The sequence below is a fragment of the Procambarus clarkii genome, chromosome 8 (genome assembly GCF_040958095.1).
Source record: "Procambarus clarkii isolate CNS0578487 chromosome 8, FALCON_Pclarkii_2.0, whole genome shotgun sequence".
NCBI lineage: Eukaryota > Metazoa > Arthropoda > Malacostraca > Decapoda > Cambaridae > Procambarus > Procambarus clarkii.
In genome coordinates this window covers 27,157,765-27,183,222 of record NC_091157.1, presented here as the reverse complement: position 1 = coordinate 27,183,222, position 25,458 = coordinate 27,157,765, and the positions used below count along the sequence as shown (strand labels likewise).

General features: G+C 46.8%; 11 protein-coding genes across 11 annotated transcripts; all 11 read left to right on the top strand.

Annotated features, from left to right (window-relative positions):
* Positions 1-2,669: 2,669 nt before the first annotated feature.
* Positions 2,670-3,836, top strand: LOC138360003 (neurofilament heavy polypeptide-like). The gene has a single exon (XM_069319886.1). The coding sequence runs from the start codon at positions 2,670-2,672 to the stop codon at positions 3,834-3,836; it is 1,167 nt and encodes a 388-aa protein (XP_069175987.1).
* A 13-nt stretch (positions 3,837-3,849) lies between these two features.
* On the top strand, positions 3,850-6,697 carry LOC138359999 (uro-adherence factor A-like). The gene is made up of 3 exons (XM_069319880.1): positions 3,850-4,309; positions 4,376-5,011; positions 5,229-6,697. Exons 1-3 carry the CDS (start codon positions 3,850-3,852, stop codon positions 6,695-6,697), a joined length of 2,565 nt encoding a protein of 854 aa, XP_069175981.1.
* Positions 6,698-6,709: 12 nt separating this feature from the next.
* Positions 6,710-8,119, top strand: LOC138359990 (sarcoplasmic reticulum histidine-rich calcium-binding protein-like). Its single transcript, XM_069319871.1, has 2 exons — positions 6,710-7,203; positions 7,336-8,119. Exons 1-2 carry the CDS (start codon positions 6,710-6,712, stop codon positions 8,117-8,119), a joined length of 1,278 nt encoding a protein of 425 aa, XP_069175972.1.
* Positions 8,120-8,150: 31 nt separating this feature from the next.
* Positions 8,151-10,082, top strand: LOC138359980 (streptococcal hemagglutinin-like). The gene has a single exon (XM_069319861.1). It carries the CDS (start codon positions 8,151-8,153, stop codon positions 10,080-10,082), a length of 1,932 nt encoding a protein of 643 aa, XP_069175962.1.
* Positions 10,083-10,671: 589 nt separating this feature from the next.
* LOC138359970 (neurofilament heavy polypeptide-like) lies at positions 10,672-11,199 on the top strand. The gene has a single exon (XM_069319851.1). It carries the CDS (start codon positions 10,672-10,674, stop codon positions 11,197-11,199), a length of 528 nt encoding a protein of 175 aa, XP_069175952.1.
* Positions 11,200-11,211: 12 nt separating this feature from the next.
* LOC138359962 (neurofilament heavy polypeptide-like) lies at positions 11,212-12,279 on the top strand. The gene has a single exon (XM_069319841.1). It carries the CDS (start codon positions 11,212-11,214, stop codon positions 12,277-12,279), a length of 1,068 nt encoding a protein of 355 aa, XP_069175942.1.
* Positions 12,280-12,381: 102 nt separating this feature from the next.
* LOC138359957 (neurofilament heavy polypeptide-like) lies at positions 12,382-13,035 on the top strand. Its single transcript, XM_069319833.1, has one exon. It carries the CDS (start codon positions 12,382-12,384, stop codon positions 13,033-13,035), a length of 654 nt encoding a protein of 217 aa, XP_069175934.1.
* Positions 13,036-13,047: 12 nt separating this feature from the next.
* LOC138359949 (neurofilament heavy polypeptide-like) lies at positions 13,048-14,805 on the top strand. The gene is made up of 4 exons (XM_069319827.1): positions 13,048-13,221; positions 13,360-13,605; positions 13,779-14,091; positions 14,147-14,805. Exons 1-4 carry the CDS (start codon positions 13,048-13,050, stop codon positions 14,803-14,805), a joined length of 1,392 nt encoding a protein of 463 aa, XP_069175928.1.
* Positions 14,806-14,943: 138 nt separating this feature from the next.
* Positions 14,944-17,391, top strand: LOC138359940 (streptococcal hemagglutinin-like). The gene is made up of 3 exons (XM_069319818.1): positions 14,944-15,267; positions 15,441-15,735; positions 15,827-17,391. Exons 1-3 carry the CDS (start codon positions 14,944-14,946, stop codon positions 17,389-17,391), a joined length of 2,184 nt encoding a protein of 727 aa, XP_069175919.1.
* Positions 17,392-17,403: 12 nt separating this feature from the next.
* LOC138359936 (neurofilament heavy polypeptide-like) lies at positions 17,404-18,171 on the top strand. The gene has a single exon (XM_069319808.1). The coding sequence runs from the start codon at positions 17,404-17,406 to the stop codon at positions 18,169-18,171; it is 768 nt and encodes a 255-aa protein (XP_069175909.1).
* Positions 18,172-25,073: 6,902 nt separating this feature from the next.
* Positions 25,074-25,457, top strand: LOC138359932 (neurofilament heavy polypeptide-like). The gene has a single exon (XM_069319801.1). It carries the CDS (start codon positions 25,074-25,076, stop codon positions 25,455-25,457), a length of 384 nt encoding a protein of 127 aa, XP_069175902.1.
* Position 25,458: the final 1 nt, after the last annotated feature.

Below are 25,458 nucleotides of genomic sequence, written 5' to 3'. Positions count from 1 at the left end.
AGTGATTGTTGCTAGTGTTGAGCAATCACCGTATGTGATTGCAGTTCAGTAAAGTTATTGTGGGGCAGTGTTCTAGAGGGTTCATGTCCTGTATGTTATTTTACTAGGTTCTGCAGTATTATCATTGCAACCTGACTGTAAGGTAAATCACCGTGATTTGTTAGTGTGATTTGTCATTGTCGTGGGTGAACTCGGCTGTTGACGAGTACTTGGGTTTTATATTCTCCTGTTTATCTGGTAGGACATTAAAGTCCAGTATTCAGGGAGGTGATTGCGAGGCAATTAATATAACGTAACCAAGGGAACGCCTTATTGCTTTAAGAGAATTTTTTCTTTGACAATTTGAGTAACGTAGAATACGTTTGGGTTAATTTACTTTCCTGCCAAGCAGCTACGGTAGTCTCAAGGAGCCTAGCCAGCAGCCAGATAAGAACTAGAGTATTGTCTGTCGTAATTAACGGTCAGTGGACCGGGTAATTGACGTGTTTCAGGAAGTCAAAGAAATTAACCTCGATCCTTGTTTGATCGACTCACACGAAGGCTCCATTGTTCCATTAACGTAACGTCGTTATTTATCTGTCCGGAAGTACCAGCACTTGATTGACTCGTGGGAGGAGTAACGTCATTTTAGAATAACGTAAACGTGGTGCTAATTACTGTTATTAGCCACCTGAATTGGTCTGAGTATGGAAGGCTTAGACGGAATTTATACCTTAATGTAAATTGCTGAGCCAGTGTGAAAGGTTGCGTATTTTAATTGTTTAATTATTTATTTTGAGGATAGTAATTAATTACTCTAAAGGTAATCACAAGTGATTACCGTTCTCTTAGCACTTTGGACATTGTAAATCAGAGTTTATCATCGCTGAGTGATTAGTAACCGATTAACGTAAATTAACGCAACTAGAAAGGAGATTAATCAGCTGTCTAGTAGTACAGAGATTAATGGGATTTACCCACTGAATGCTCGACGGGTAGAGTGCTGTGTAATTTCCGCGTTACTAGTGACAGTTGTAAGAGTTATTAAATTAACTTAAATTTTATGTTATTATTAACGTAAATGTTATAGTGTTATTAACGTAAATCAAATTGTTATTGATTGTTGATCATCCGTGGGACGGAGTGTTAACGTAAGGATTAATTTGAGGAAGGGTTGCTGGAGTTGCCAGTGAACCCATTAGTTATTGTTGTCATTGAAAGGCTACTGATTTGATTACATTGCAACTGCTATTGCTGGTATAGACTGCACAGAGGCGTAGAACAGTAGGAGGTTACTGGAGACGTGTTTCAGAACCCACTGTGTCATTTGTTGTAATTGTGATTATATTTCTGTTAATTCTTGTTCCTTGTTGATTCCTCTGTGTGCTCGCTTATGTTCGAGTTAGTTCATTATGCAGTCCGAGGGGCTGGTGTCTAGCTGTCATTGATAGTGTCACAGGAAGGATTTTGAGTAACGTCATTGACATTTCTTTTTGTTTTTGTTGTAGTAGTTAGTACTTTATTAAATAAACTAAGTTGTTATGGTTAACACTGTCTTTTCGTTACACTCCACACATCATAATTGTTATGCAAGTGTTTTTCACACTCGACTAATCAAATTGAGACTGATTCTGAGTTTTGGACCAAATATACGGCACCACACAACAATAAATTATTGTTGTGAGAGCCCAGGACCTACTCGTTAGATTCGCTGCAGCGAATGGCGAATGTCGTCGGCCCAAGTGGAGGGGATTTAAATTTTTATTGGGGTCTCAGCGTTTGCTCGCGCCTAGTCAATTGTTCATATATGGTCCCAAAGTGAGGAATGAGCTGCTTACTACACTGGTGTGTTAGCTAAGCAAGTCCTTCCTCAGGCGACCTAATTAAATATCACGACTGGAATAAAGGTTAAAGAATACAAAAAATTCTTAGAAATTTTCCTAGCTCAATTCCTTATACCAATTTCATTTATTCCCACTTAATTTAAGTCACTAAACTCTCACACTAGCCAGCACAGAAGCCTTACAGCAACTTGCATAACTAATACGCCTTTAACCCACTGCACCAAACTCAGACCCTAGAGCTAGTGAGGGGTCACTCACATTCTTTCATCAAATTCCTGTTAATATGGAGAACTCTGTGTCTATGCTTAATGCACAACTTGCCTAAACACGCAAGAACACGTGCATTAAGCATAGACACAGAGTTCTCCCATATTATTATCATTCAACGATGGTAAACTCTGATTTTACAATGTCCAACGTGCTAAGAGAACGGTAATCATTAGTGATTATCTTTAGAGTTATTAATTACTCTCCTAAAGATCAATAATTAAAAAATACGCCACCTTACACACTGGCTCAGCAATTTACATTAAGGTATGAATTCTGTCCGAGGCTTCCATACTCAGACAAATTCAGGTGATTAAGGACGCTAATCACCACGTTTATGTTATTCTTAAATGATGTTACTCTTCCCACGAGTCAATCAAGTGCCGATACTTCCGGACAGATAAATAACGACGTTACGTTAATGGAGCAATGGAGCCTTCGTGTGAGTCGATCAAACAAGGATCGAAGATAATTATTTTGACTTCCTGAAGCACGTCAATTACCCGGCCCACTGACCGTTAATTACGACAGACAATACTCTTATTCTTATCTGGCTGATCTTATCTTATTCTTTTCAGCATGAAGAGCACAGTCAGCATGAAGAGCACAGTGAGCATGAAGAGCATAGTGAGCATGAAGAGTGCAGTGAGCATGAAGAGCACAGTGAGCATGATTAGCACAGTGAGCATGAAGAGTACAGTGAGCATGAAGACCACAGTGAACATAGAGAGCATGAGGAGTAAAGTGACTATGAAGAGCATAGTGAGCATGAGGAGCACAGTGAGCATGAGGAGCATAGTTAGCATGAAGAGCACGGTGACACTGAAGAGCAGAGCGAGCATGAAGGGCATAGTGACCATGAAGAGCATAATGACCATGAGGAGCACAATGAGCATGAAGAGCATAGCGAACGTGAAGAGCACAGTGAGCATGAGGAGAACAGCGAGCATGAAGAGCACAGTGAGCATGAAGAGCACAGTGAGCATAAAGGGCACAGTGAGCATGAAAAGCACAGTGAGCCTGAATAGCACAGCGAGCATAAAGAGCACAGTGAGCATGAGGAGCACAGAGAGCATGAAGAGCACAGTGAGCATGAAGAGCGCAGTGAGCATAAAGAGCATAGTGAGCATGAAGAGTACAGTGACCATGAAGAGCACAGTGAGCATAAAGAGCATAGTGAGCTTGAAGAGCACAGTGACCATGAAAAGCACAGTGATCATGAACAGCATAGTGATCAAGAAGAGCACAGTGAGCATGAGGAGCACAGTGAGCATGAAGAGCACAGTGATCATGAAGAGCACAGTGAGCATGAAGAGCACAGTGATCATGAAGAGCATAGTGACCATGAAGAGCATAGTGATCACGAAGAGCATAGTGAGCATAAGGAGCACAGTGATCATGAAGAGCACAGTAAATCATGAAGAGCACAGTGATCATGAAGAGCATAGTGATCAAGAAGAGCACAGTGAGCATGAAGAGCACAGTGAGCATAAAGATCATAGTGATTATGAAGAGCATAGTGAGCATGAAGAGCATAAAGCGCATGAAGAGCACAGTGACCATGAAGAGCACAGTGACCATGAAGAGCACAGTGAGCATAAAGAGCAAAGTGAGCATGAAGAGCACAGTGATTATGAGGAGCACAGTGAGCATGAGGAGCACAGTAAGCAAGAAGAGCATAGTGAGCATGAAGAGTACAATGACCAGGAAGAGCACAGTGAGCATGAAGAGTACAGTGAGCATTAAGAGCATATTGAGCATGAAGAGCACAGTGACAATGAAGACCATATTGAGCATGAAGAGCACAGTGAGCTTTAGGAGCATAGTGAGCATGAAAAGCAGAGTTAGCATGAAGAGCATAGTGAGCATGAAGAGCACAGTGAGCAAGAAGGGCACAGTGAGCATGAAGAATACAGTGAGCATGAAGATCACAGTGAGCACGAAGAGTACAGTGAACATGAACAGCACAGTGAGCATGAAGAGCAGAGTGAGCATGAAGAGTACAGTGAGCATGAAGAGCATAGTGAACATGAGGAGTACAGTGAGCATGAAGAGCATACTGAGCATGAACAGCAAAGTGAGCATGAAAAGCATAGTGAGCATGAAGAACAGTGACCATAAAGACCTTAGAGAGCATGAAGAACACAGTGAGCATGAGGAGTACAGTGAGTATGAAGAGCACAGTGAGCATGAAGAGCATAGTGAGCATGAGGAGCACAGTGAGCATGAGGAGCATAGTTAGCATGAAGAGCACGGTGACAATGAAAAGCATAGTGTGCATGTAGAGCATAGTGACAATGAAGAGCTTAGTGACCATGATGAGCACAGTGAGCATGAAGAGCATAGAGACCGTGAAGAGCACAGTGAGCATGATGAGCAGAATGTGCATGAAGATCACAGTGAGCATGAAGAGCACAGTGAGCATGAGGAGCACAGTGAGAATGAAGAGCGCAGTGAGCACGAAGAGCACAGTGAGCATGAGGAGAACAGTAAGCATGAAGTGCACATTGAGCATGAAAAGGACAGTGAGCATGAAGAGCACCGTGAGCATGAGGAGCACAGTGAACATGAAGAGCACAGTGAACATGAAGAGCAGAGTGAGCATGAAGAGCACAGTGATCATGAAGAGCACAGTGAGCATGAGGCGCAGAGTGAGCATGAAGAGCATAGTGAGCATGAAGAGCACGGTGACATTGAAGAGCTTAGTGAGCATGAAGATTCTAGTGACCTTGAAGAGCATAGTGAGCATGGAGAGTACAGTGAGCATGAAGAGCACAGTGAGCGTGAAGAGAACAGTGCGCATGAAGAGTACAGTGAGCATGAAGAGCACAGTGAGCGTATAGAGCACCGTGAGCATGAAGAGCACAGTGAGCATGAAGAGCACAGTGAGCGTGAAGAGCACAGTGATTATGAAGAGCACAGTGATTATGAGGAGCACAGTGAGCATGAAGAGCACAGTGATCATAAAGAAAGCAGCGAGCATGAAGAGCACAGTGAGCATGAAGAGCATAGTGCGCATGAAGAGTCTTGTGACCATGAAGAGCATAGTGACCATGAAGTGCACAGTGAGCATGAAGAGCATAGTGACCATGAAGAGCACAGTGAGCATGAAGAGCATAGTTAGCGTGAAGAGCACAGTGAGCGTGAGCAGCACAGTGAGCATGAGGAGCACAGTGAGCATGAAGAGCATAGTGACCATAAAGAACATAGTGATCATGAAGAGCATAGTGAGCATGAAGAGTACAGGAAGAATGAAGAGTACAGTGAGCATGAGGAGCAGAGTGAGCATGAAGAGCATAGTGACCATTAAGAGCATAGTGATCATGAAGAGCATAGTGAGCATGAGGAGTACAGGATGCATGAAGAGTACAGTGAGCATGAGGAGCAGAGTGAGCATGAAGAGCATAGTGAGCATGAAGAGCACGGTGACATTGAAGAGCATAGTGAGCATAAAGATTCTAGTGACCATGAAGAGCATAGTGAGCATGGAGAGTACAGTGAGCATGAAGAGCACAGTGAGCGTGAAGAGAACAGTGCGCATGAAGAGTACAGTGAGCATGAAGAGCACAGTGAGCATGAAGAGTACAGTGAGCATGAAGAGTACAGTGAGCATGAAGAACACAGTGAGCAAGAAGAGCACAGTCAGCATGAAGAGCTCAGTCAACAGAAAGAGCATAGTCAGCATGAAGAGCACAGTAAGCATGAAGAGCACAGTGAGCATGAAGAGCATAGTGAGCATGAAGAGTACAGTGAGCATGAAGACCACAGTGAACATAAAGAGCATAGTGAGCATGATGAGTAAAGTGACTATAAAGAGCACAGTGAGCATGAAGAGCATAGTGAGCATGAGGAGCACAGTGAGCATGAAGAGCATAGTTAGCATGAAGAGCACGGAGACAATGAAGAGTAGAGTGAGCATGAAGAGCATGTTGACCATGAAGAGCATAATGACCATGAGGAGCACAGTGAGCATTAGGAGCATAGTGAACGTGAAGAGCACAGAGAGCATGAGGAGCACAGTGAGTATGAAGAGCACAGTGAGCATGAAGAGCACAGTTTGCATGAAGGGCACAGTGAGCATGAAGAGCACAGTGAGCGTGAGGAGCACAGTGAGCATGAAGAGCACTATGAGCATGAACAGCAGCGTGAGCATGAAGAGCATAGTGACCATCAAGAGCATAGTGATCATGAAGAGCATAGTGAGCATGAAGAGTACAGTGAGCATGAAGAGTACAGTGAGCATGAAGAACACAGTGAGCAAGAAGAGCACAGTCAGCATGAAGAGCTCAGTCAACAGAAAGAGCATAGTCAGCATGAAGAGCACAGTAAGCATGAAGAGCACAGTGAGCATGAAGAGCATAGTGAGCATGAAGAGTACAGGAAGCATGAAGAGTACAGTGAGCATGAGGCGCAGAGTGAGCATGAAGAGCATAGTGAGCATGAAGAGCACGGTGACATTGAAGAGCTTAGTGAGCATGAAGATTCTAGTGACCATGAAGAGCATAGTGAGCATGGAGAGTACAGTGAGCATGAAGAGCACAGTGAGCGTGAAGAGAACAGTGCGCATGAAGAGTACAGTGAGCATGAAGAGCACAGTGAGCGTATAGAGCACCGTGAGCATGAAGAGCACAGTGAGCATGAAGAGCACAGTGAGCGTGAAGAGCTCAGTGATCATAAAGAAAGCAGCGAGCATGAAGAGCACAGTGAGCATGAAGAGTATAGTGACCATGAAGAGCATAGTGATCACGAAGAGCATAGTGAGCATGAGGAGCACAGTGATTATGAAGAGCACAGTAAATCATGAAGAGCACAGTGATCATGAAGAGCATAGTGATCAAGAAGAGCACAGTGAGCATGAAGAGCACAGTGAGCATAAAGATCATAGTGATTATGAAGAGCATAGTGAGCATGAAGAGCATAAAGCGCATGAAGAGCACAGTGACCATGAAGAGCACAGTGACCATGAAGAGCACAGTGAGCATAAAGAGCAAAGTGAGCATGAGGAACACAGTGATTATGAGGAGCACAGTGAGCATGAGGAGCACAGTAAGCAAGAAGAGCATAGTGAGCATGAAGAGTACAATAACCAGGAAGAGCACAGTGAGCATGAAGAGTACAGTGAGCATTAAGAACATATTGAGCATGAAGAGCACAGTGACAATGAAGACCATATTGAGCATGAAGAGCACAGTGAGCTCTAGGAGCATAGTGAGCATGAAAAGCAGAGTTAGCATGAAGAGCATAGTGAGCATGAAGAGCACAGTGAGCAAGAAGGGCACAGTGAGCATGAAGAATACAGTGAGCATGAAGATCACAGTGAGCACGAAGAGTACAGTGAACATGAACAGCACAGTGAGCATGAAGAGCAGAGTGAGCATGAAGAGTACAGTGAGCATGAAGAGCATAGTGAACATGAGGAGTACAGTGAGCATGAAGAGCATACTGAGCATGAACAGCAAAGTGAGCATGAAAAGCATAGTGAGCATGAAGAATACAGTGACCATAAAGACCTTAGAGAGCATGAAGAACACAGTGAGCATGAGGAGTACAGTGAGCATGAAGAGCACAGTGAGCATGAAGAGCATAGTGAGCATGAGGAGCACAGTGAGCATGAGGAGCACAGTGAGAATGAAGAGCGCAGTGAGCACGAAGAGCACAGTGAGCATGAGGAGAACAGTAAGCATGAAGTGCACATTGAGCATGAAAAGGACAGTGAGCATGAAGAGCACCGTGAGCATGACGAGCACAGTGAACATGAAGAGCACAGTGAACATGAAGAGCAGAGTGAGCATGAAGAGCACAGTGATCATGAAGAGCACAGTGAGCATGAAAAGCACAGTGAGCATGAAGAGCATAGTGAGCATGAAGAGTACATTGAGCATGAAGAGTACAGTGACCATGAAAAGCACAGTGAGCATGAAGACCTTAGTGAGCATGATCAGCACAGTGAGCATGACGAGCATAGTGAGCGTGAAGAGAAGGGTGACACTGAAGAGCATAGTGACCATAAAGTGCACAGTGAGCATTAAGAGCACAGTGAGCGTGAAGAGCACAGTGAACATGAAGCACATAGTGAGCGTGAAGAGCACAGTGAGCATGAAGAGCATAGTGAGCATGAAGAGCACAGTGAGCATGAAGAGCATAGTTAGCGTGAAGAGCATAGTTAGCGTGAAGAGCACAGTGAGCATGAAGAGCACAGTGAGCATGAGGATCACAATGAGCATGAGGAGCACAGTGAGCGTGAAGAGCACAGTTAACATGAAGAGTACAGAGAGCATGAAGAGTACAGTGAGCATGAAGAGCACAGTGAGCATGAAGAGTACAGTGAGCATGAAGAGCACAGTGAACATGAAAAGCACAGTGAGCGTGAAGAGTACAGTGAGCATGAAGAGTACAGTGAGCATGAAGAGTACAGTGAGCATGAAGAACACATTGAGCAAGAAGAGCACAGTCAGCATGAAGAGCTCAGTCAACAGAAAGAGCATAGTCAGCATGAAGAGCACAGTAAGCATGAAGAGCACAGTGAGCATGAAGAGCATAGTGAGCATGAGGAGCACAGTGAGCATGAAGAGCATAGTTAGCATGAAGAGCACGGAGACAATGAAGAGTAGAGTGAGCATGAAGAGCATGTTGACCATGAAGAGCATAATGACCATGAAGAGCACAGTGAGTATGAAGAGCACAGTGAGCATGAAGAGCACAGTTTGCATGAAGGGCACAGTGAGCATGAAGTGCACAGTGAGCGTGAGGAGCACAGTGAGCATGAAGAGCACTATGAGCATGAAGAGCAGCGTGAGCATGAAGAGCATAGTGACCATCAAGAGCATAGTGATCATGAAGAGCATAGTGAGCATGAAGAGTATAGGAAGCATGAAGAGTACAGTGAGCATGAGGCGCAGAGTGAGCATGAAGAGCATAGTGAGCATGAAGAGCACGGTGACATTAAAGAGCTTAGTGAGCATGAAGATTCTAGTGACCATGAAGAGCATAGTGAGCATGGAGAGTACAGTGAGCATGAAGAACACAGTGAGCGTGAAGAGAACAGTGCGCATGAAGAGTACAGTGAGCATGAAGAGCACAGTGAGCATGAAAAGCACAGTGAGCGTGAAGAGTACAGTGAGCATGAAGAGTACAGTGAGCATGAAGAGTACAGTGAGCATGAAGAACACAGTGAGCAAGAAGAGCACAGTCAGCATGAAGAGCTCAGTCAACAGAAAGAGCATAGTCAGCATGAAGAGCACAGTAAGCATGAAGAGCACAGTGAGCATGAAGAGCATAGTGAGCATGAAGAGTACAGTGAGCATGAAGACCACAGTGAACATAAAGAGCATAGTGAGCATGATGAGTAAAGTGACTATAAAGAGCACAGTGAGCATGAAGAGCATAGTGAGCATGAGGAGCACAGTGAGCATGAAGAGCATAGTTAGCATGAAGAGCACGGAGACAATGAAGAGTAGAGTGAGCATGAAGAGCATGTTGACCATAAAAAGCATAATGACCATGAGGAGCACAGTGAGCATTAGGAGCATAGTGAACGTGAAGAGCACAGAGAGCATGAGGAGCACAGTGAGTATGAAGAGCACAGTGAGCATGAAGAGCACAGTTTGCATGAAGGGCACAGTGAGCATGAAGAGCACAGTGAGCGTGAGGAGCACAGTGAGCATGAAGAGCACTATGAGCATGAAGAGCAGTGTGAGCATGAAGAGCATAGTGACCATCAAGAGCATAGTGATCATGAAGAGCATAGTGAGCATGAAGAGTACAGGAAGCATGAAGAGTACAGTGAGCATGAGGCGCAGAGTGAGCATGAAGAGCATAGTGAGCATGAAGAGCACGGTGACATTGAAGAGCTTAGTGAGCATGAAGATTCTAGTGACCATGAAGAGCATAGTGAGCATGGAGAGTACAGTGAGCATGAAGAGCACAGTGAGCGTGAAGAGAACAGTGCGCATGAAGAGTACAGTGAGCATGAAGAGCACAGTGAGCGTATAGAGCACCGTGAGCATGAAGAGCACAGTGAGCATGAAGAGCACAGTGAGCGTGAAGAGCACAGTGATTATGAAGAGCACAGTGATTATGAGGAGCACAGTGAGCATGAAGAGCACAGTGATCATAAAGAATGCAGCGAGCATGAAGAGCACAGTGAGCATGAAGAGCATAGTGACCAGGAAGAGCATAGTGATCACGAAGAGCATAGTGAGCATGAGGAGCACAGTGATCATGAAGAGCACAGTAAATCATGAAGAGCACAGTGATCATGAAGAGCATAGTGATCAAGAAGAGCACAGTGAGCATGAAGAGCACAGTGAGCATAAAGATCATAGTGATTATGAAGAGCATAGTGAGCATGAAGAGCATAAATCGCATGAAGAGCACAGTGACCATGAAGAGCACAGTGACCATGAAGAGCACAGTGAGCATAAAGAGCAAAGTGAGCATGAAGAGCACAGTGATTATGAGGAGCACAGTGAGCATGAGGAGCACAGTAAGCAAGAAGAGCATAGTGAGCATGAAGAGTACAATGACCAGGAAGAGCACAGTGAGCATGAAGAGTACAGTGAGCATTAGGAGCATATTGAGCATGAAGACCACAGTGACAATGAAGACCATATTGAGCATGAAGAGCGCAGTGAGCTTTAGGAGCATAGTGAGCATGAAAAGCAGAGTTAGCATGAAGAGCATAGTGAGCATGAAGAGCACAGTGAGCAAGAAGGGTACAGTGAGCATGAAGAATACGGTGAGCATGAAGATCACAGTGAGCACGAAGAGTACAGTGAACATGAACAGCACAGTGAGCATGAAGAGCAGAGTGAGCATGAAGAGTACAGTGAGCATGAAGAGCATAGTGAACATGAGGAGTACAGTGAGCATGAAGAGCATACTGAGCATGAACAGCAAAGTGAGCATGAAAAGCATAGTGAGCATGAAGAACACAGTGACGATAAAGACCTTAGAGAGCATGAAGAACACAGTGAGCATGAGGAGTACAGTGAGCATGAAGAGCACAGTGAGCATGAAGAGCATAGTGAGCATGAGGAGCACAGTGAGCATGAGGAGCATAGTTAGCATGAAGAGCACGGTGACAATGAAAAGCATAGTGTGCATGTAGAGCATAGTGACAATGAAGAGCTTAGTGACCATGATGAGCACAGTGAGCATGAAGAGCATAGAGACCGTGAAGAGCACAGTGAGCATGATGAGCAGAATGAGCATGAAGATCACAGTGAGCATGAAGAGCACAGTGAGCATGAGGAGCACAGTGAGAATGAAGAGCGCAGTGAGCACGAAGAGCACAGTGAGCATGAGGAGAACAGTAAGCATGAAGTGCACATTGAGCATGAAAAGGACAGTGAGCATGAAGAGCACAGTGAGCGTGAAGAGCACAGTGAACATGAAGCACATAGTGAGCGTGAAGAGCACAGTGAGCATGAAGAGCATAGTGAGCTTGAAGAGCACAGTGAGCATGAAGAGCATAGTTAGCGTGAAGAGCATAGTTAGCGTGAAGAGCACAGTGAGCATGAAGAGCACAGTGAGCATGAGGATCACAATGAGCATGAGGAGCACAGTGAGCGTGAAGAGCACAGTTAACATGAAGAGTTCAGAGAGCATAAAGAGTACAGTAAGCATGAAGAGCACAGTGAGCATGAAGAGTACAGTGAGCATGAAGAGCACAGTGAGCATGAAAAGCACAGTGAGCGTGAAGAGTACAGTGAGCATGAAGAGTACAGTGAGCATGAAGAGTACAGTGAGCATGAAGAACACAGTGAGCAAGAAAAGCACAGTCAGCATGAAGAGCTCAGTCAACAGAAAGAGCATAGTCAGCATGAAGAGCACAGTAAGCATGAAGAGCACAGTGAGCATGAAGAGCATAGTGAGCATGAAGAGTACAGTGAGCATGAAGGCCACAGTGAACATAAAGAGCATAGTGAGCATGATGAGTAAAGTGACTATAAAGAGCACAGTGAGCATGAAGAGCATAGTGAGCATGAGGCGCAGAGTGAGCATGAAGAGCATAGTGAGCATGAAGAGCACGGTGACATTGAAGAGCTTAGTGAGCATGAAGATTCTAGTGACCATGAAGAGCATAGTGAGCATGGAGAGTACAGTGAGCATGAAGAGCACAGTGAGCGTGAAGAGAACAGTGCGCATGAAGAGTACAGTGAGCATGAAGAGCACAGTGAGCGTATAGAGCACCGTGAGCATGAAGAGCACAGTGAGCATGAAGAGCACAGTGAGCGTGAAGAGCACAGTGATTATGAAGAGCACAGTGATTATGAGGAGCACAGTGAGCATGAAGAGCACAGTGATCATAAAGAAAGCAGCGAGCATGAAGAGCACAGTGAGCATGAAGAGCATAGTGCGCATGAAGAGTCTTGTGACCATGAAGAGCATAGTGACCATGAAGTGCACAGTGAGCATGAAGAGCATAGTGACCATGAAGAGCACAGTGAGCATGAAGAGCATAGTTAGCGTGAAGAGCACAGTAAGCATGAAGAGCACAGTGAGCGTGAGCAGCACAGTGAGCATGAGGAGCACAGTGAGCGTGAAGAGCATAGTGACCATAAAGAGCATAGTGATCATGAAGAGCATAGTGAGCATGAAGAGTACAGGAAGAATGAAGAGTACAGTGAGCATGAGGAGCAGAGTGAGCATGAAGAGCATAGTGACCATTAAGAGCATAGTGATCATGAAGAGCATAGTGAGCATGAGGAGTACAGGAAGCATGAAGAGTACAGTGAGCATGAGGAGCAGAGTGAGCATGAAGAGCATAGTGAGCATGAAGAGCACGGTGACATTGAAGAGCATAGTGAGCATAAAGATTCTAGTGACCATGAAGAGCATAGTGAGCATGGAGAGTACAGTGAGCATGAAGAGCACAGTGAGCGTGAAGAGAACAGTGCGCATGAAGAGTACAGTGAGCATGAAGAGCACAGTGAGCGTATAGAGCACCGTGAGCATGAAGAGCACAGTGAGCATGAAGAGCACAGTGATCATAAAGAAAGCAGCGAGCATGAAGAGCACAGTGAGCATGAAGAGCATAGTGCGCATGAAGAGTCTTGTGACCATGAAGAGCATAGTGACCATGAAGTGCACAGTGAGCATGAAGAGCATAGTGACCATGAAGAGCACAGTGAGCGTGAAGAGCACAGTGATTATGAGGAGCACAGTGAGCATGAAGAGCAAAGTGATCATAAAGAAAGCAGCGAACATGAAGAGCACAGTGAGCATGAAGAGCATAGTGAGCATGAAGAGTCTTGTGACCATGAAGAGCATAGTGACCATGAAGTGCACAGTGAGCATGAAGAGCATAGTGACCATGAAGAGCACAGTGAGCATGAAGAGCATAGTTAGCGTGAAGAGCACAGTGAGCGTGAGGAGCACAGTGAGCATGAGGAGCACAGTGAGCGTGAAGAGAAATGTGAGCATGAAGAGTACAGTGATAGTGACCATGAAGAGCACAGTGAGCATTAGGAGCATAGTGAACGTGAAGAGCACAGTGAGCATGAGGAGCACAGTGAGTATGAAGAGCACAGTGAGCATGAAGAGCACAGTTTGCATGAAGAGCACAGTTTGCATGAAGGGCAGAGTGAGCATGAAGAGCACAGTGAGCGTGAGGAGCACAGTGAGCATGAAGAGCACAATGAGCATGAAGAGCACAGTGAGCATGAAGAGCATTGTGACCATTAGGAGCATAGTGATCATGAAGAGCATAGTGAGCATGAAGAGTACAGTAAGCATGAAGAGTACAGTGAGCATGAGGAGCAGAGTGAGCATGAAGAGCATAGTGAAGATGAAGAGCACGGTGACATTAAAGAGCATAGTGAGCATGAAGATTCTATTGACCATGAAGAGCATATTGAGCATGGAGAGTACAGTGAGCATGAAGAGCACAGTGAGCGTGAAGAGAACAGTGCGCATGAAGAGTACAGTGAGCATGAAGAGCACAGTGAGCGTATAGAGCACCGTGAGCATGAAGAGCACAGTGAGCATGAAGAGCACAGTGAGCGTGAAGAGCACAGTGATTATGAAGAGCACAGTGATTATGAGGAGCACAGTGAGCTTGAAGAGCACAGTGATCATAAAGAAAGCAGCGAGCATGAAGAGCACAGTGAGCATGAAGAGCATAGTGCGCATGAAGAGTCTTGTGACCATGAAGAGCATAGTGACCATGAAGTGCACAGTGAGCATGAAGAGCATAGTGACCATGAAGAGCACAGTGAGCATGAAGAGCATAGTTAGCGTGAAGAGCACAGTAAGCATGAAGAGCACAGTGAGCGTGAGCAGCACAGTGAGCATGAGGAGCACAGTGAGCGTGAAGAGCATAGTGACCATAAAGAGCATAGTGATCATGAAGAGCATAGTGAGCATGAATAGTACAGGAAGAATGAAGAGTACAGTGAGCATGAGGAGCAGAGTGAGCATGAAGAGCATAGTGACCATTAAGAGCATAGTGATCATGAAGAGCATAGTGAGCATGAGGAGTACAGGAAGCATGAAGAGTACAGTGAGCATGAGGAGCAGAGTGAGCATGAAGAGCATAGTGAGCATGAAGAGCACGGTGACCTTGAAGAGCATAGTGAGCATAAAGATTCTAGTGACCATGAAGAGCATAGTGAGCATGGAGAGTACAGTGAGCATGAAGAGCACAGTGAGCGTGAAGAGAACAGTGCGCATGAAGAGTACAGTGAGCATGAAGAGCACAGTGAGCGTATAGAGCACCGTGAGCATGAAGAGCACAGTGAGCATGAAGAGCACAGTGAGCGTGAAGAGCACAGTGATTATGAAGAGCACAGTGATTATGAGGAGCACAGTGAGCATGAAGAGCAAAGTGATCATAAAGAAAGCAGCGAACATGAAGAGCACAGTGAGCATGAAGAGCATAGTGAGCATGAAGAGTCTTGTGACCATGAAGAGCATAGTGACCATGAAGTGCACAGTGAGCATGAAGAGCATAGTGACCATGAAGAGCACAGTGAGCATGAAGAGCATAGTTAGCGTGAAGAGCACAGTAAGCATGAAGAGCACAGTGAGCGTGAGGAGCACAGTGAGCATGAGGAGCACAGTGAGCGTGAAGAGAAATGTGAGCATGAAGAGTACAGTGATAGTGACCATGAAGAGCACAGTGAGCATTAGGAGCATAGTGAACGTGAAGAGCACAGTGAGCATGAGGAGCACAGTGAGTATGAAGAGCACAGTGAGCATGAAGAGCACAGTTTGCATGAAGAGCACAGTTTGCATGAAGGGCAGAGTGAGCATGAAGAGCACAGTGAGCGTGAGGAGCACAGTGAGCATGAAGAGCACAATGAGCATGAAGAGCACAGTGAGCATGAAGAGCATTGTGACCATTAGGAGCATAGTGATCATGAAGAGCATAGTGAGCATGAAGAGTACAGTAAGCATGAAGAGTACAGTGAGCATGAGGAGCAGAGTGAGCATGAAGAGCATAGTGAAGATGAAGAGCACGGTGACATTAAAGAGCATAGTGAGCATGAAGATTCTATTGACCATGAAGAGCATAGTGAGCATGGAGAGTACAGTGAGCATGAAGAGCACAGTGAGCGTGAAGAGAACAGTGCGCATGAAGAGTACAGTGAGCATGAAGAGCACAGTGAGCGTATAGAGCACCGTGAGCATGAAGAGCACAGTGAGCATGAAGAGCACAGTGAGCGTGAAGAGCACAGTGATTATGAAGAGCACAGTGATTATGAGGAGCACAGTGAGCTTGAAGAGCACAGTGATCATAAAGAAAGCAGCGAGCATGAAGAGCACAGTGAGCATGAAGAGCATAGTGAGCATGAAGAGTCTTGTGACCATGAAGAGCATAGTGACCATGAAGTGCACAGTGAGCATGAAGAGCATAGTGACCATGAAGAGCACAGTGAGCATGAAGAGCATAGTTAGCGTGAAGAGCACAGTAAGCATGAAGAGCACAGTGAGCGTGAGGAGCACAGAGAGCATGAGGAGCACAGTGAGCGTGAAGAGAAATGTGAGCATGAAGAGTACAGTGATAGTGACCATGAAGAGAACAGTGAGCATTAGGAGCATAGTGAACGTGAAGAGCACAGTGAGCATGAGGAGCACAGTGAGTATGAAGAGCACAGTGAGCATGAAGAGCACAGTTTGCATGAAGAGTACAGTTTGCATAAAGGGCAGAGTGAGCATGAAGAGCACAGTGAGCGTGAGGAGCACAGTGAGCATGAAGAGCACAATGAGCATGAAGAGCACAGTAAGCATGAAGAGCATTGTGACCATTAGGAGCATAGTGATCATGAAGAGCATAGTGAGCATGAAGAGTACAGTAAGCATGGAGGGTACAGTGAGCATGAGGAGCAGAGTGAGCATGAAGAGCATAGTTAGCGTGAAGAGCACAGTAAGCATGAAGAGCACAGTGAGCTTGAGGAGCACAGTGAGCATGAGGAGCACAGTGAGCGTGAAGAGCATAGTGACCATAAAGAGCATAGTGATCATGAAGAGCATAGTGAGCATGAAGAGTACAGGAAGCATGAAGAGTACAGTGAGCATGAGGAGCAGAGTGAGCATGAAGAGCAAAGTGACCATTAAGAGCATAGTGATCATGAAGAGCATAGTGAGCATGAGGAGTACAGGAAGCATGAAGAGTACAGTGAGCATGAGGAGCAGAGTGAGCATTAAGAGCATAGTGAGCATGAAGAGCACGGTGACATTGAAGAGCATAGTGAGCATGAAGATTCTAGTGACCATGAAGAGCATAGTGAGCATGGAGAGTACAGTGAGCATGAAGAGCACAGTGAGCGTGAAGAGAACAGTGCGCATGAAGAGTACAGTGAGCATGAAGAGCACAGTGAGCATTAGGAGCATAGTGAACGTGAAGAGCACAGAGAGCATGAGGAGCACAGTGAGTATGAAGAGCACAGTGAGCATGAAGAGCACAGTTTGCATGAAGGGCACAGTGAGCATGAAGAGCACAGTGAGCGTGAGGAGCACAGTGAGCATGAAGAGCACTATGAGCATGAAGAGCAGCGTGAGCATGAAGAGCATAGTGACCATCAAGAGCATTGTGATCATGAAGAGCATAGTGAGCATGAAGAGTACAGGAAGCATGAAGAGTACAGTGAGCATGAGGAGCAGAGTGAGCATGAAGAGCATAGTGAGCATGAAGAGCACGGTGACATTGAAGAGCATAGTGAGCATGAAGATTCTAGTGACCATGAAGAGCATAGTGAGCATGGAGAGTACAGTGAGCATGAAGAGCACAGTGAACGTGAAGAGAACAGTGCGCATGAAGAGTACAGTGAGCATGACGAGCACAGTGAGCGTATAGAGCACCGTGATCATGAAGAGCACAGTGAGCATGAAGAGCACAGTGAGCGTGAAGAGCACAGTGATTATGAAGAGCACAGTGATTATGAGGAGCACAGTGAGCATGAGGAGCACAGTGAGCGTGAAGAGAAATGTGAGCATGAAAAGTACAGTGATAGTGACCATGAAGAGCACAGTGAGCATTAGGAGCATAGTGAACGTGAAGAGCACAGTGAGCATGAGGAGCACAGTGAGTATGAAGTGCACAGTGAGCATGAAGAGCACAGTTTGCATGAAGAGCACAGTTTGCATGAAGGGCACAGTGAGCATGAAGAGCAAAGTGAGCGTGAGCAGCACAGTGAGCATGAAGAGCTCAATGAGCATGAAGAGCACAGTGAGCATGAAGAGCATAGTCACCATTAAGAGCATAGTGATCATGAAGAGCATAGTGAGCATGAAGAGTACAGTAAGCATGGAGAGTACAGTGAGCATGAGGAGCAGAGTGAGCATGAAGAGCATAGTGACCATTAGGAGCATAGTGATCATGAAGAGCATAGTGAGCATGAAGAGTACAGGAAGCATGAAGAGTACAGTGAGCATGAGGAGCAGAGTGAGCATGAAGAGCATAGTAAGCATGAAGAGCACGGTGACATTGAAGTGCATAGTGAGCATAAAGATTCTAGTGACCATGAAGAGCATAGTGAGCATGGAGAGTACAGTGAGCATGAAGAGCACAGTGAGCGTGAAGAGAACAGTGCGCATGAAGAGTACAGTGAGCATGAAGAGCACAGTGAGCGTATAGAGCACCGTGAGCATGAAGAGCACAGTGAGCATGAAGAGCACAGTGAGCGTGAAGAGCACAGTGATTATGAAGAGCACAGTGATTATAAGGAGCACAGTGAGCATGAAGAGCACAGTGATCATAAAGAAAGCAGCGAACATGAAGAGCACAGTGAGCATGAAGAGCATAGTGAGCATGAAGAGTCTTGTGACCATGAAGAGCATAGTGACCATGAAGTGCACAGTGAGCATGAAGAGCATAGTGACCATGAAGAGCATGAAGAGCATAGTTAGCGTGAAGAGCACAGTAAGCATGAAGAGCACAGTGAGCGTGAGGAGCACAGTGAGCATGAGGAGCACAGTGAGCGTGAAGAGAAATGTGAGCATGAAGAGTACAGTGATAGTGACCATAAAGAGCACAGTGAGCATTAGGAGCATAGTGAACGTGAAGGGCACAGTGAGCATGAGGAGCACAGTGAGTATGAAGAGCACAGTGAGCATGAAGAGCACTATGAGCATGAAGAGCAGCGTGAGCATGAAGAGCATAGTGACCATTAAGAGCATAGTGATCATGAAGAGCATAGTGAGCATGAAGAGTACAGGAAGCATGAAAAGTACAGTGAGCATGAGGAGCAGAGTGAGCATGAAGAGCATAGTGAACATGAAGAGCACGGTGACATTGAAGAGCATAGTGAACATGAAGATTCTAGTGACCATGAAGAACATAGTGAGCATGGAGAGTACAGTGAGCATGAAGAGCACAGTGAGCGTGAAGAGAACAGTGCGCATGAAGAGTACAGTGAGCATGAAGAGCACAGTGAGCGTATAGAGCACCGTGAGCATGAAGAGCACTGTGAGCATGAAGAGCACAGTGAGCGTGAAGAGCACAGTGATTATGAAGAGCACAGTGATTATGAGGAGCACAGCGAGCATGAAGAGCACAGTGAGCATGAAGAGCATAGTGAGCATGAAGAGTCTTGTGACCATGAAGAGCATAGTGACCATGAAGTGCACAGTGAGCATGAAGAGCATAGTGACCATGAAGAGCACAGTGAGCATGAAGAGCATAGTTAGCGTGAAGAGCACAGTAAGCATGAAGAGCACAGTGAGCGTGAGGAGCACAGTGAGCATGAGGAGCACAGTGAGCGTGAAGAGAAATGTGAGCATGAAGAGTACAGTGATAGTGAACATGAAGAGCACAGTGAGCATTAGGAGCATAGTGAACGTGAAGAGCACAGTGAGCATGAGGAGCACAGTGAGTATGAAGAGCACAGTGAGCATTGTTACGAACCCGGATCCAGCGTCCGAGCCTGGAGCAGTGACAACCACGCCATCTGTGAGTCAGCTCCCGAAACTCCCGCCAAACGGACGACGACACCTAGTGAGGACAGCGAGTACTGGCCTCGAGGACCAGTTTCCAGTCTGGTTCAGCGCTCAACACCGCCGCTCCTGACCGCTGGTGAGGTGGTGCTCCGACGACAGCGCCATCTATGGACTGGATACGTCAGGTGTTTGTGCCCGAGCCCGTAAGTGAGATATATTAGTGTCCCGGTTATTGATGACGTGTCTGTTTACAGAGTCGACCTGGGACCACTGTGTTGAAGGTTGAGTCAGTCTACCCGAGGCAGCCAGTCTCCATACTGTGAAGTTTGCTGCAGCCGTTGTGACGTCGTCCCCCCGGAAGAACACTGTGGTGTGTTAAGCCTGCCAATGGAGTGGCAGTGAAAGGATTTACCCGGGACCGACGGTTGGAGACGATAATCCACTGGGGTATTGAGGACAGGAGGGTGATTGGTGATATCACACGAGACTCCTGTCTAGGGCGTACCCCTTTTATCGTTCGTGGAGTGGCCGTACCAGCCTTGGTGGCTCAGTACCTGCCAGCAGACCTGCTGGACGTGTGGTTGACGGCCTCCACGACGGTGCTCCCAGTTGACCTGTGTTTTGGCTGACTTGTGGCCAGGGTAGGCTCGGCGTTCTCAGAGGACACGTCTTGAGGCCACGAAGAAAGCACCACGGACTCAGCACCTAGCTTCTTAATCAAGAGTCTTCAGCAGAAGACTAGATTGTGCACGATCCCCTTGTAAAGTGTTAATACCCCTCCCCCTTGTGTACTCTTTTATTCTATATATTTAAATGGTGATGGTGAACATTATATTATATTAAGTTCTTAGCTTTCTTTCCCTACTCCCTTTAAGTTACTTGCGTCACGGATCTCATCCCTTGATAGCCACTACTGGCTTGGGAACGGATACATATATCTTCCTCTAACAACATCAGAGTGAGAACCCCGTTGCGTCCCGAGAGGGCCGTAACATAATTGGCATCCCCAGCGGGATCCGTCCCCTTGTTAAGTATTTTTGACAGGGGTGGTGAAGTGGCGTAATCCCTGTATATAATTCCCCCTGTGTGACGATTGTGACGTTATACGTCCTGTGCGGTGCTCAAGAGTGACTAAGTGCGATATTGTGCAGTGCGGTGCTCGCTGTGATTAAGCGATTAAGTGCAATATTGACTAGTGCGGTGCTCAGTGATTTAGTGCAATATTGTAGAGCGAAGTGTTCGCTTGGACTCAGTGCAATATTGGGTAGTGCGGTGCCCGGAGTGATTACGTGCAATATTGGCAAGTGCAGTGTTTGGTGCGATAAAGTACAATATTGGCGTAGAACAGTGCTCAGTGTGTTAAGTGCTAACGTGTAAGCAGTGTGTTAAGTGCAAAGTATTCCATCTGTGACAATGGCAGACAAAGCTACCATCGACGATCTGGACGAGGTTCAGGCTTTTCTGAACAGAGAGGATTGTCTTGCCAGATTAAAATATTTGAGCAAACCAGAGCTTGTACTAGTGAGCGCCTACCTGGAGATCAAGATCCGTGCCAGTGATTCCCGTGTGGAGATCTTGTCCAAGGTACACCGGCACCTGAAGGCAGAAGAGAAACAGGAAGGCGAGACTCCTAGTACAAAGGAAAGTGCAGACATAGCTTCCACGGAAAAGGAAGATAAGGGCAGCGACGTTGACAGTGATGCAGGCGAGCTTAATATCAGCTTCCTAACAGTCAAGATGCGTGCCCTAGAGATCAATCGTGAAATTGAATGGAAGAAGTTAGAAATGGAACGAGAGAGACAAGATAAAGAATTGGAGATGAGACGTTTAGAATTAGAACGAGAAAGAGAAAGAGAAGAACGAGAAAGAGAAGAGAGACGGGAGAAAGAAGAACGAGAACGAGAGAGAGAAGAACGAGAAAGAGAAGAGAAACGAGAGAGAGAAGAACGAGAACGAGAGAGAGAAGAACGAGAAAGAGAAGAGAAACGAGAGAGAGAAGAACGAGAACGAGAGAGAGAAGAACGAGAAAGAGAAGAGAGACGAGAGAGAGAAGAACGAGAGCGAGAAAGGGAGGAAAGAGAGAGACAACATGAACTAGAAGTTTTGCGATTAGGCGGTGGTCGGAGGCAAACAACGGACACCAGTAGCTTCGATCCGGTACGCAACATCAAAATGGTCCCCAAATTCCATGAGAAGGAAGTGTCAAAATTCTTTGCAGCCTTCGAGAAAGTCGCTGCCTCTTTGGAGTGGCCAAGGGAGAATTGGGCCATCATGATACAGTCAGTCTTGACTGGGAAGGCCCAAATCGCCTAATCTACGTTATCCCTTGACGACTCCAGCGATTATGACAAGGTGAAGAAGGTTGTGCTCATGGCGTACCAATTGGTACCTGAGGCGTATAGGCAAAAGTTCAGAAACCTGAAGAAGACCTCAGAGCACACTTTCACCGAATTCGCTACAATCAAGGAGCGACTTTTCCAGGAATGGTGCGCCTCTCGGAAAGTGGAGACCAGGGAAGACCTCGAACAGCTGATTCTGCTCGAGGACTTCAAGGATTGTTTGTCTGGAGACCTCAAGACATACTTAGAAGAGCAGCAGGTGGAGACCTTGAGTGCAGCAGCCACCATGGCTGAAGAGTATATCCTGACTCATAGGCCGTCTGCTAAGTACGTCCCGAGGAATTACCAGCGCCGGTTTGACAGACCTCAGGACGATGAAGAGACTCCCGTCCCACGAAGCGCTAAGAAGACGCCCCCAAGTAGCCCCCGAAGAACAAGTCCCAGTAGCCCGAAACACCGTAGTCCAAGGAGGAATATGGTGTGCTGGACTTGTGGGCAGAAAGGGCACATAGCTGCTAGGTGCCGAGGTAGAAGAGGTGGCAGCGCACGAAGGGAGGTGATGTTGGTGAGCTGTGTTACATCACCAGTAGGAAACCAGTCTACGACGACGCAGGAAGGACCAAGTTTGTTGGCCCCTCACACTTCAACCGGGTATGTAACGAGTGATCATACTGGTAGATCAATTGTAGTGCTCAGAGATAGTGGAGCAGCCCAGTCCCTGATCGTGAAGAGCTCGTTACCCGAGGGAGTAAGTGTGGATGGGAGACCAGAGGTGATCCTGGTTGGGTTTCCTAGGACGCAGTACATCGCCCCCTTAGTGCCAGTACATCTTGATTCGCCTTATTTCAGCGGCACATGTGAGTTGGCAGTAGTCGATACCCTCCCTGTGGCTGGGATTGACGTGGTACTAGCCAACGACTTGGTGACCGATTGGAGCACCAATCGTCCCAAGGTTGCGGACGAGTCTACCAGAACAGCAAGGTCGGAGGTGACAACAGGCAATGGTAATGTCCAGGTAAAGACAGACCCGGATTTGAACATGTCTAATTTGTCCTCTCACCCGCAGATCGATGATATTCTAGCAGTGTCCCCTGATTCTCTCGACGAGGAACATGAAGTTAAGAAGGCAGAGGTACCTGAGCAAGAAGAGAGGCCTTGTGTGCGGGCACCCACGGATACCAACGAGTCTGGAGCAAAGGCGGATGTGTGCTTGCGGTATGGCAAGTTACAGCGTGTAGTGGACCAGCCAGAGATTCCCCAGACGTCAGAGGTATGTGAGGTGTGTTCAAAAGGTCTAGTGCCCTCTTCTGTCCAAGCCAGGCTAGTGGATGGTGCCGGCTATGGACATGACAAGCTCAGGAAACTTATCCCTCGAATTGCCAAATGTTTCCTACCGTTATTTTGTTTTGTTCTCCTATGTGTTCTCTGTGTTCTCAGTAAGGACCGGTGGACGACCCGACGAATGATGGCTCCCATGAACATCGCGAAAAGGTCCCAAGGATTGGAGATTTGTACTGCAGGTGTTGCAGTTGAAGGAGGGACCTGGAAGGTGATGGTTGATACAGGAGGTACGACAAATGATAATATGAGTGACTGTTTCCGACAGGTTGACACCCCCCGCGTGATTGCTGAGCCTCAATACAGCGTTATACGGAACGTTGGTCGACCTGACGGAGGCAGAGCGAATGCCATCTTCGGTGTGCAAGCAGCCCTGTTGGAACTAGGTGCGAGCCTAGTAGAGGAGAGTATAGTAAGTACTGACTTGCCCATTGTCGCTAGCACTCTGAATTATCAGACCCCTGTATTCCAGGTTCCTGCCTCCCTGAAGGACCATCGGACCGGCACCAGAAATGCCGTCTGTGGACAGCCATCATCGGTGCCACGACATAGGGAAGTGTCGAGTTACCCCAGATCGTGTCGAAACCAATCCGTACTTGAGAGAGGTGAGATGAAACCCCTGCTTGACATCTCGGTGGAGACGGTGAAGATGTGGAAGATTACACCAGGCAGGACCTTGCCTTCAATTTTAAAGTTCCCGTTGTGCCGGAATTGCCCAGTAGGACAGTTCTGTGGACGAGACAGCCTCGCCATCCCAGATTATAAAGCATGTGTGTCCATTTGGAGTTGTGTCGTCGTACTAATTTGGTTTGTGTTTCTTTTTATAGAACCCCAAACCAAATTCTTTTTGGTGGGGAGGTGTTACGAACCTGGATCCAGCGTCCGAGCCTGGAGCAGTGACAACCACGCCATCTGTGAGTCAGCTCCCGAAACCCCCGCCAAACGGACGACGACACCTAGTGAGGACAGCGAGTACTGGCCTCGAGGACCAGTTTCCAGTCTGGTTCAGCGCTCAACACCGCCGCTCCTGACCGCTGGTGAGGTGGTGCTCCGACGACAGCGCCATCTATGGACTGGATACGTCAGGTGTTTGTGCCCGAGCCCGTAAGTGAGATGTATTAGTGTCCCGGTTATTGATGACGTGTCTGTTTACAGAGTCGACCTGGGACCACTGTGTTGAAGGTTGAGTCAGTCTACCCGAGGCAGCCAGTCTCCATACTGTGAAGTTTGCTGCAGCCGTTGTGACGTCGTCCCCCCGGAAGAACACTGTGGTGTGTTAAGCCTGCCAATGGAGTGGCAGTGAAAGGATTTACCCGGGACCGACGGTTGGAGACGATAATCCACTGGGGTATTGAGGACAGGAGGGTGATTGGTGATATCACACGAGACTCCTGTCTAGGGCGTACCCCTTTTATCGTTCGTGGAGTGGCCGTACCAGCCTTGGTGGCTCAGTACCTGCCAGCAGACCTGCTGGACGTGTGGTTGACGGCCTCCACGACGGTGCCCCCAGTGGACCTGTGTTGTGGCTGACCTGTGGCCAGGGTAGGCTCGGCGTTCTCAGAGGACACGTCTTGAGGCCACGAAGAAAGCACCGCGGACTCAGCACCTAGCTTCTTAATCAAGAGTCTTCAGCAGAAGACTAGATTGTGCACGATCCCCTTGTAAAGTGTTAATACCCCTCCCCCTTGTGTACTCTTTTATTCTATATATTTAAATGGTGATGGTGAACATTATATTATATTAAGTTCTTAGCTTTCTTTCCCTACTCCCTTTAAGTTACTTTGCGTCACGGATCTCATCCCTTGATAGCCACTACTGGCTTGGAAACGGATACATATATCTTCCTCTAACAACATCAGAGTGAGAACCCCGTTGCGTCCCGAGAGGGCCGAAGAGCACAGTTTGCATGAAGAGCACAGTTTGCATGAAGGGCACAGTGAGCGTGAAGAGCACAGTGAGCGTGAGGAGCACAGTGAGCATGAAGAGCACAATGAGCATGAAGAGCACAGTGAGCATGAAGAGCATAGTGACCATTAAGAGCATAGTGATCATGAAGAGCATAGTGAGCATGAAGAGTACTGTAAGCATGAAGAGTACAGTGAGCATGAGGAGCAGAGTGAGCATGAAGAGCATAGTGAACATGAAGAGCACGGTGACATTAAAGAGCATAGTGAGCATGAAGATTCTAGTGAACATGAAGAGTACAGTGAGCATGGAGAGTACAGTGAGCATGAAGAGCACAGTGAGCGTGAAGAGAACAGTGCGCATGAAGAGTACAGTGAGCATGAAGAGCACAGTGAGCGTATAGA

Excerpts from the sequence above, each read along its gene's own strand:
- LOC138360003 (XM_069319886.1), top strand. The coding sequence starts at position 2,670 with ATGAAGAGCACAGTCAGCATGAAGAGCACAGTGAGCATGAAGAGCATA.
- LOC138359999 (XM_069319880.1), top strand. The coding sequence starts at position 3,850 with ATGAAGAGCACAGTGACAATGAAGACCATATTGAGCATGAAGAGCACA. Across the intron at positions 4,310-4,375 it reads TAGTGAGCATGAGGAGCACA|AGCATAGTGACAATGAAGAG; the intron begins GTGAGCATGAGG and ends GTGTGCATGTAG. Across the intron at positions 5,012-5,228 it reads CAGTGATTATGAAGAGCACA|TGAGCGTGAGCAGCACAGTG; the intron begins GTGATTATGAGG and ends TGAAGAGCACAG.
- LOC138359990 (XM_069319871.1), top strand. The coding sequence starts at position 6,710 with ATGAAGAGCACAGTGAGCATGAAGAGCACAGTGAGCGTGAAGAGCTCA. Across the intron at positions 7,204-7,335 it reads GAGCACAGTGAGCATGAAGA|TGAGCATGAAGAGCACAGTG; the intron begins GTACAGTGAGCA and ends TGAAGAGCATAG.
- LOC138359980 (XM_069319861.1), top strand. The coding sequence starts at position 8,151 with ATGAAGCACATAGTGAGCGTGAAGAGCACAGTGAGCATGAAGAGCATA.
- LOC138359970 (XM_069319851.1), top strand. The coding sequence starts at position 10,672 with ATGAAGACCACAGTGACAATGAAGACCATATTGAGCATGAAGAGCGCA.
- LOC138359962 (XM_069319841.1), top strand. The coding sequence starts at position 11,212 with ATGAAGAGCTTAGTGACCATGATGAGCACAGTGAGCATGAAGAGCATA.
- LOC138359957 (XM_069319833.1), top strand. The coding sequence starts at position 12,382 with ATGAAGAGCACAGTGATCATAAAGAAAGCAGCGAGCATGAAGAGCACA.
- LOC138359949 (XM_069319827.1), top strand. The coding sequence starts at position 13,048 with ATGAAGAGCACAGTGAGCATGAAGAGCACAGTGATCATAAAGAAAGCA. Across the intron at positions 13,606-13,778 it reads CAGTGAGCATGAGGAGCACA|GAGCATAGTGATCATGAAGA; the intron begins GTGAGTATGAAG and ends TGTGACCATTAG. Across the intron at positions 14,092-14,146 it reads CAGTGAGCATGAAGAGCACA|TGAGCTTGAAGAGCACAGTG; the intron begins GTGAGCGTGAAG and ends TGAGGAGCACAG.
- LOC138359940 (XM_069319818.1), top strand. The coding sequence starts at position 14,944 with ATGAAGAGCACAGTGAGCATGAAGAGCATAGTGAGCATGAAGAGTCTT. Across the intron at positions 15,268-15,440 it reads CAGTGAGCATGAGGAGCACA|GAGCATAGTGATCATGAAGA; the intron begins GTGAGTATGAAG and ends TGTGACCATTAG. Across the intron at positions 15,736-15,826 it reads CCGTGAGCATGAAGAGCACA|TGATCATAAAGAAAGCAGCG; the intron begins GTGAGCATGAAG and ends TGAAGAGCACAG.
- LOC138359936 (XM_069319808.1), top strand. The coding sequence starts at position 17,404 with ATGAAGAGCACAGTGAGCATGAAGAGCACAGTGAGCGTGAAGAGCACA.
- LOC138359932 (XM_069319801.1), top strand. The coding sequence starts at position 25,074 with ATGAAGGGCACAGTGAGCGTGAAGAGCACAGTGAGCGTGAGGAGCACA.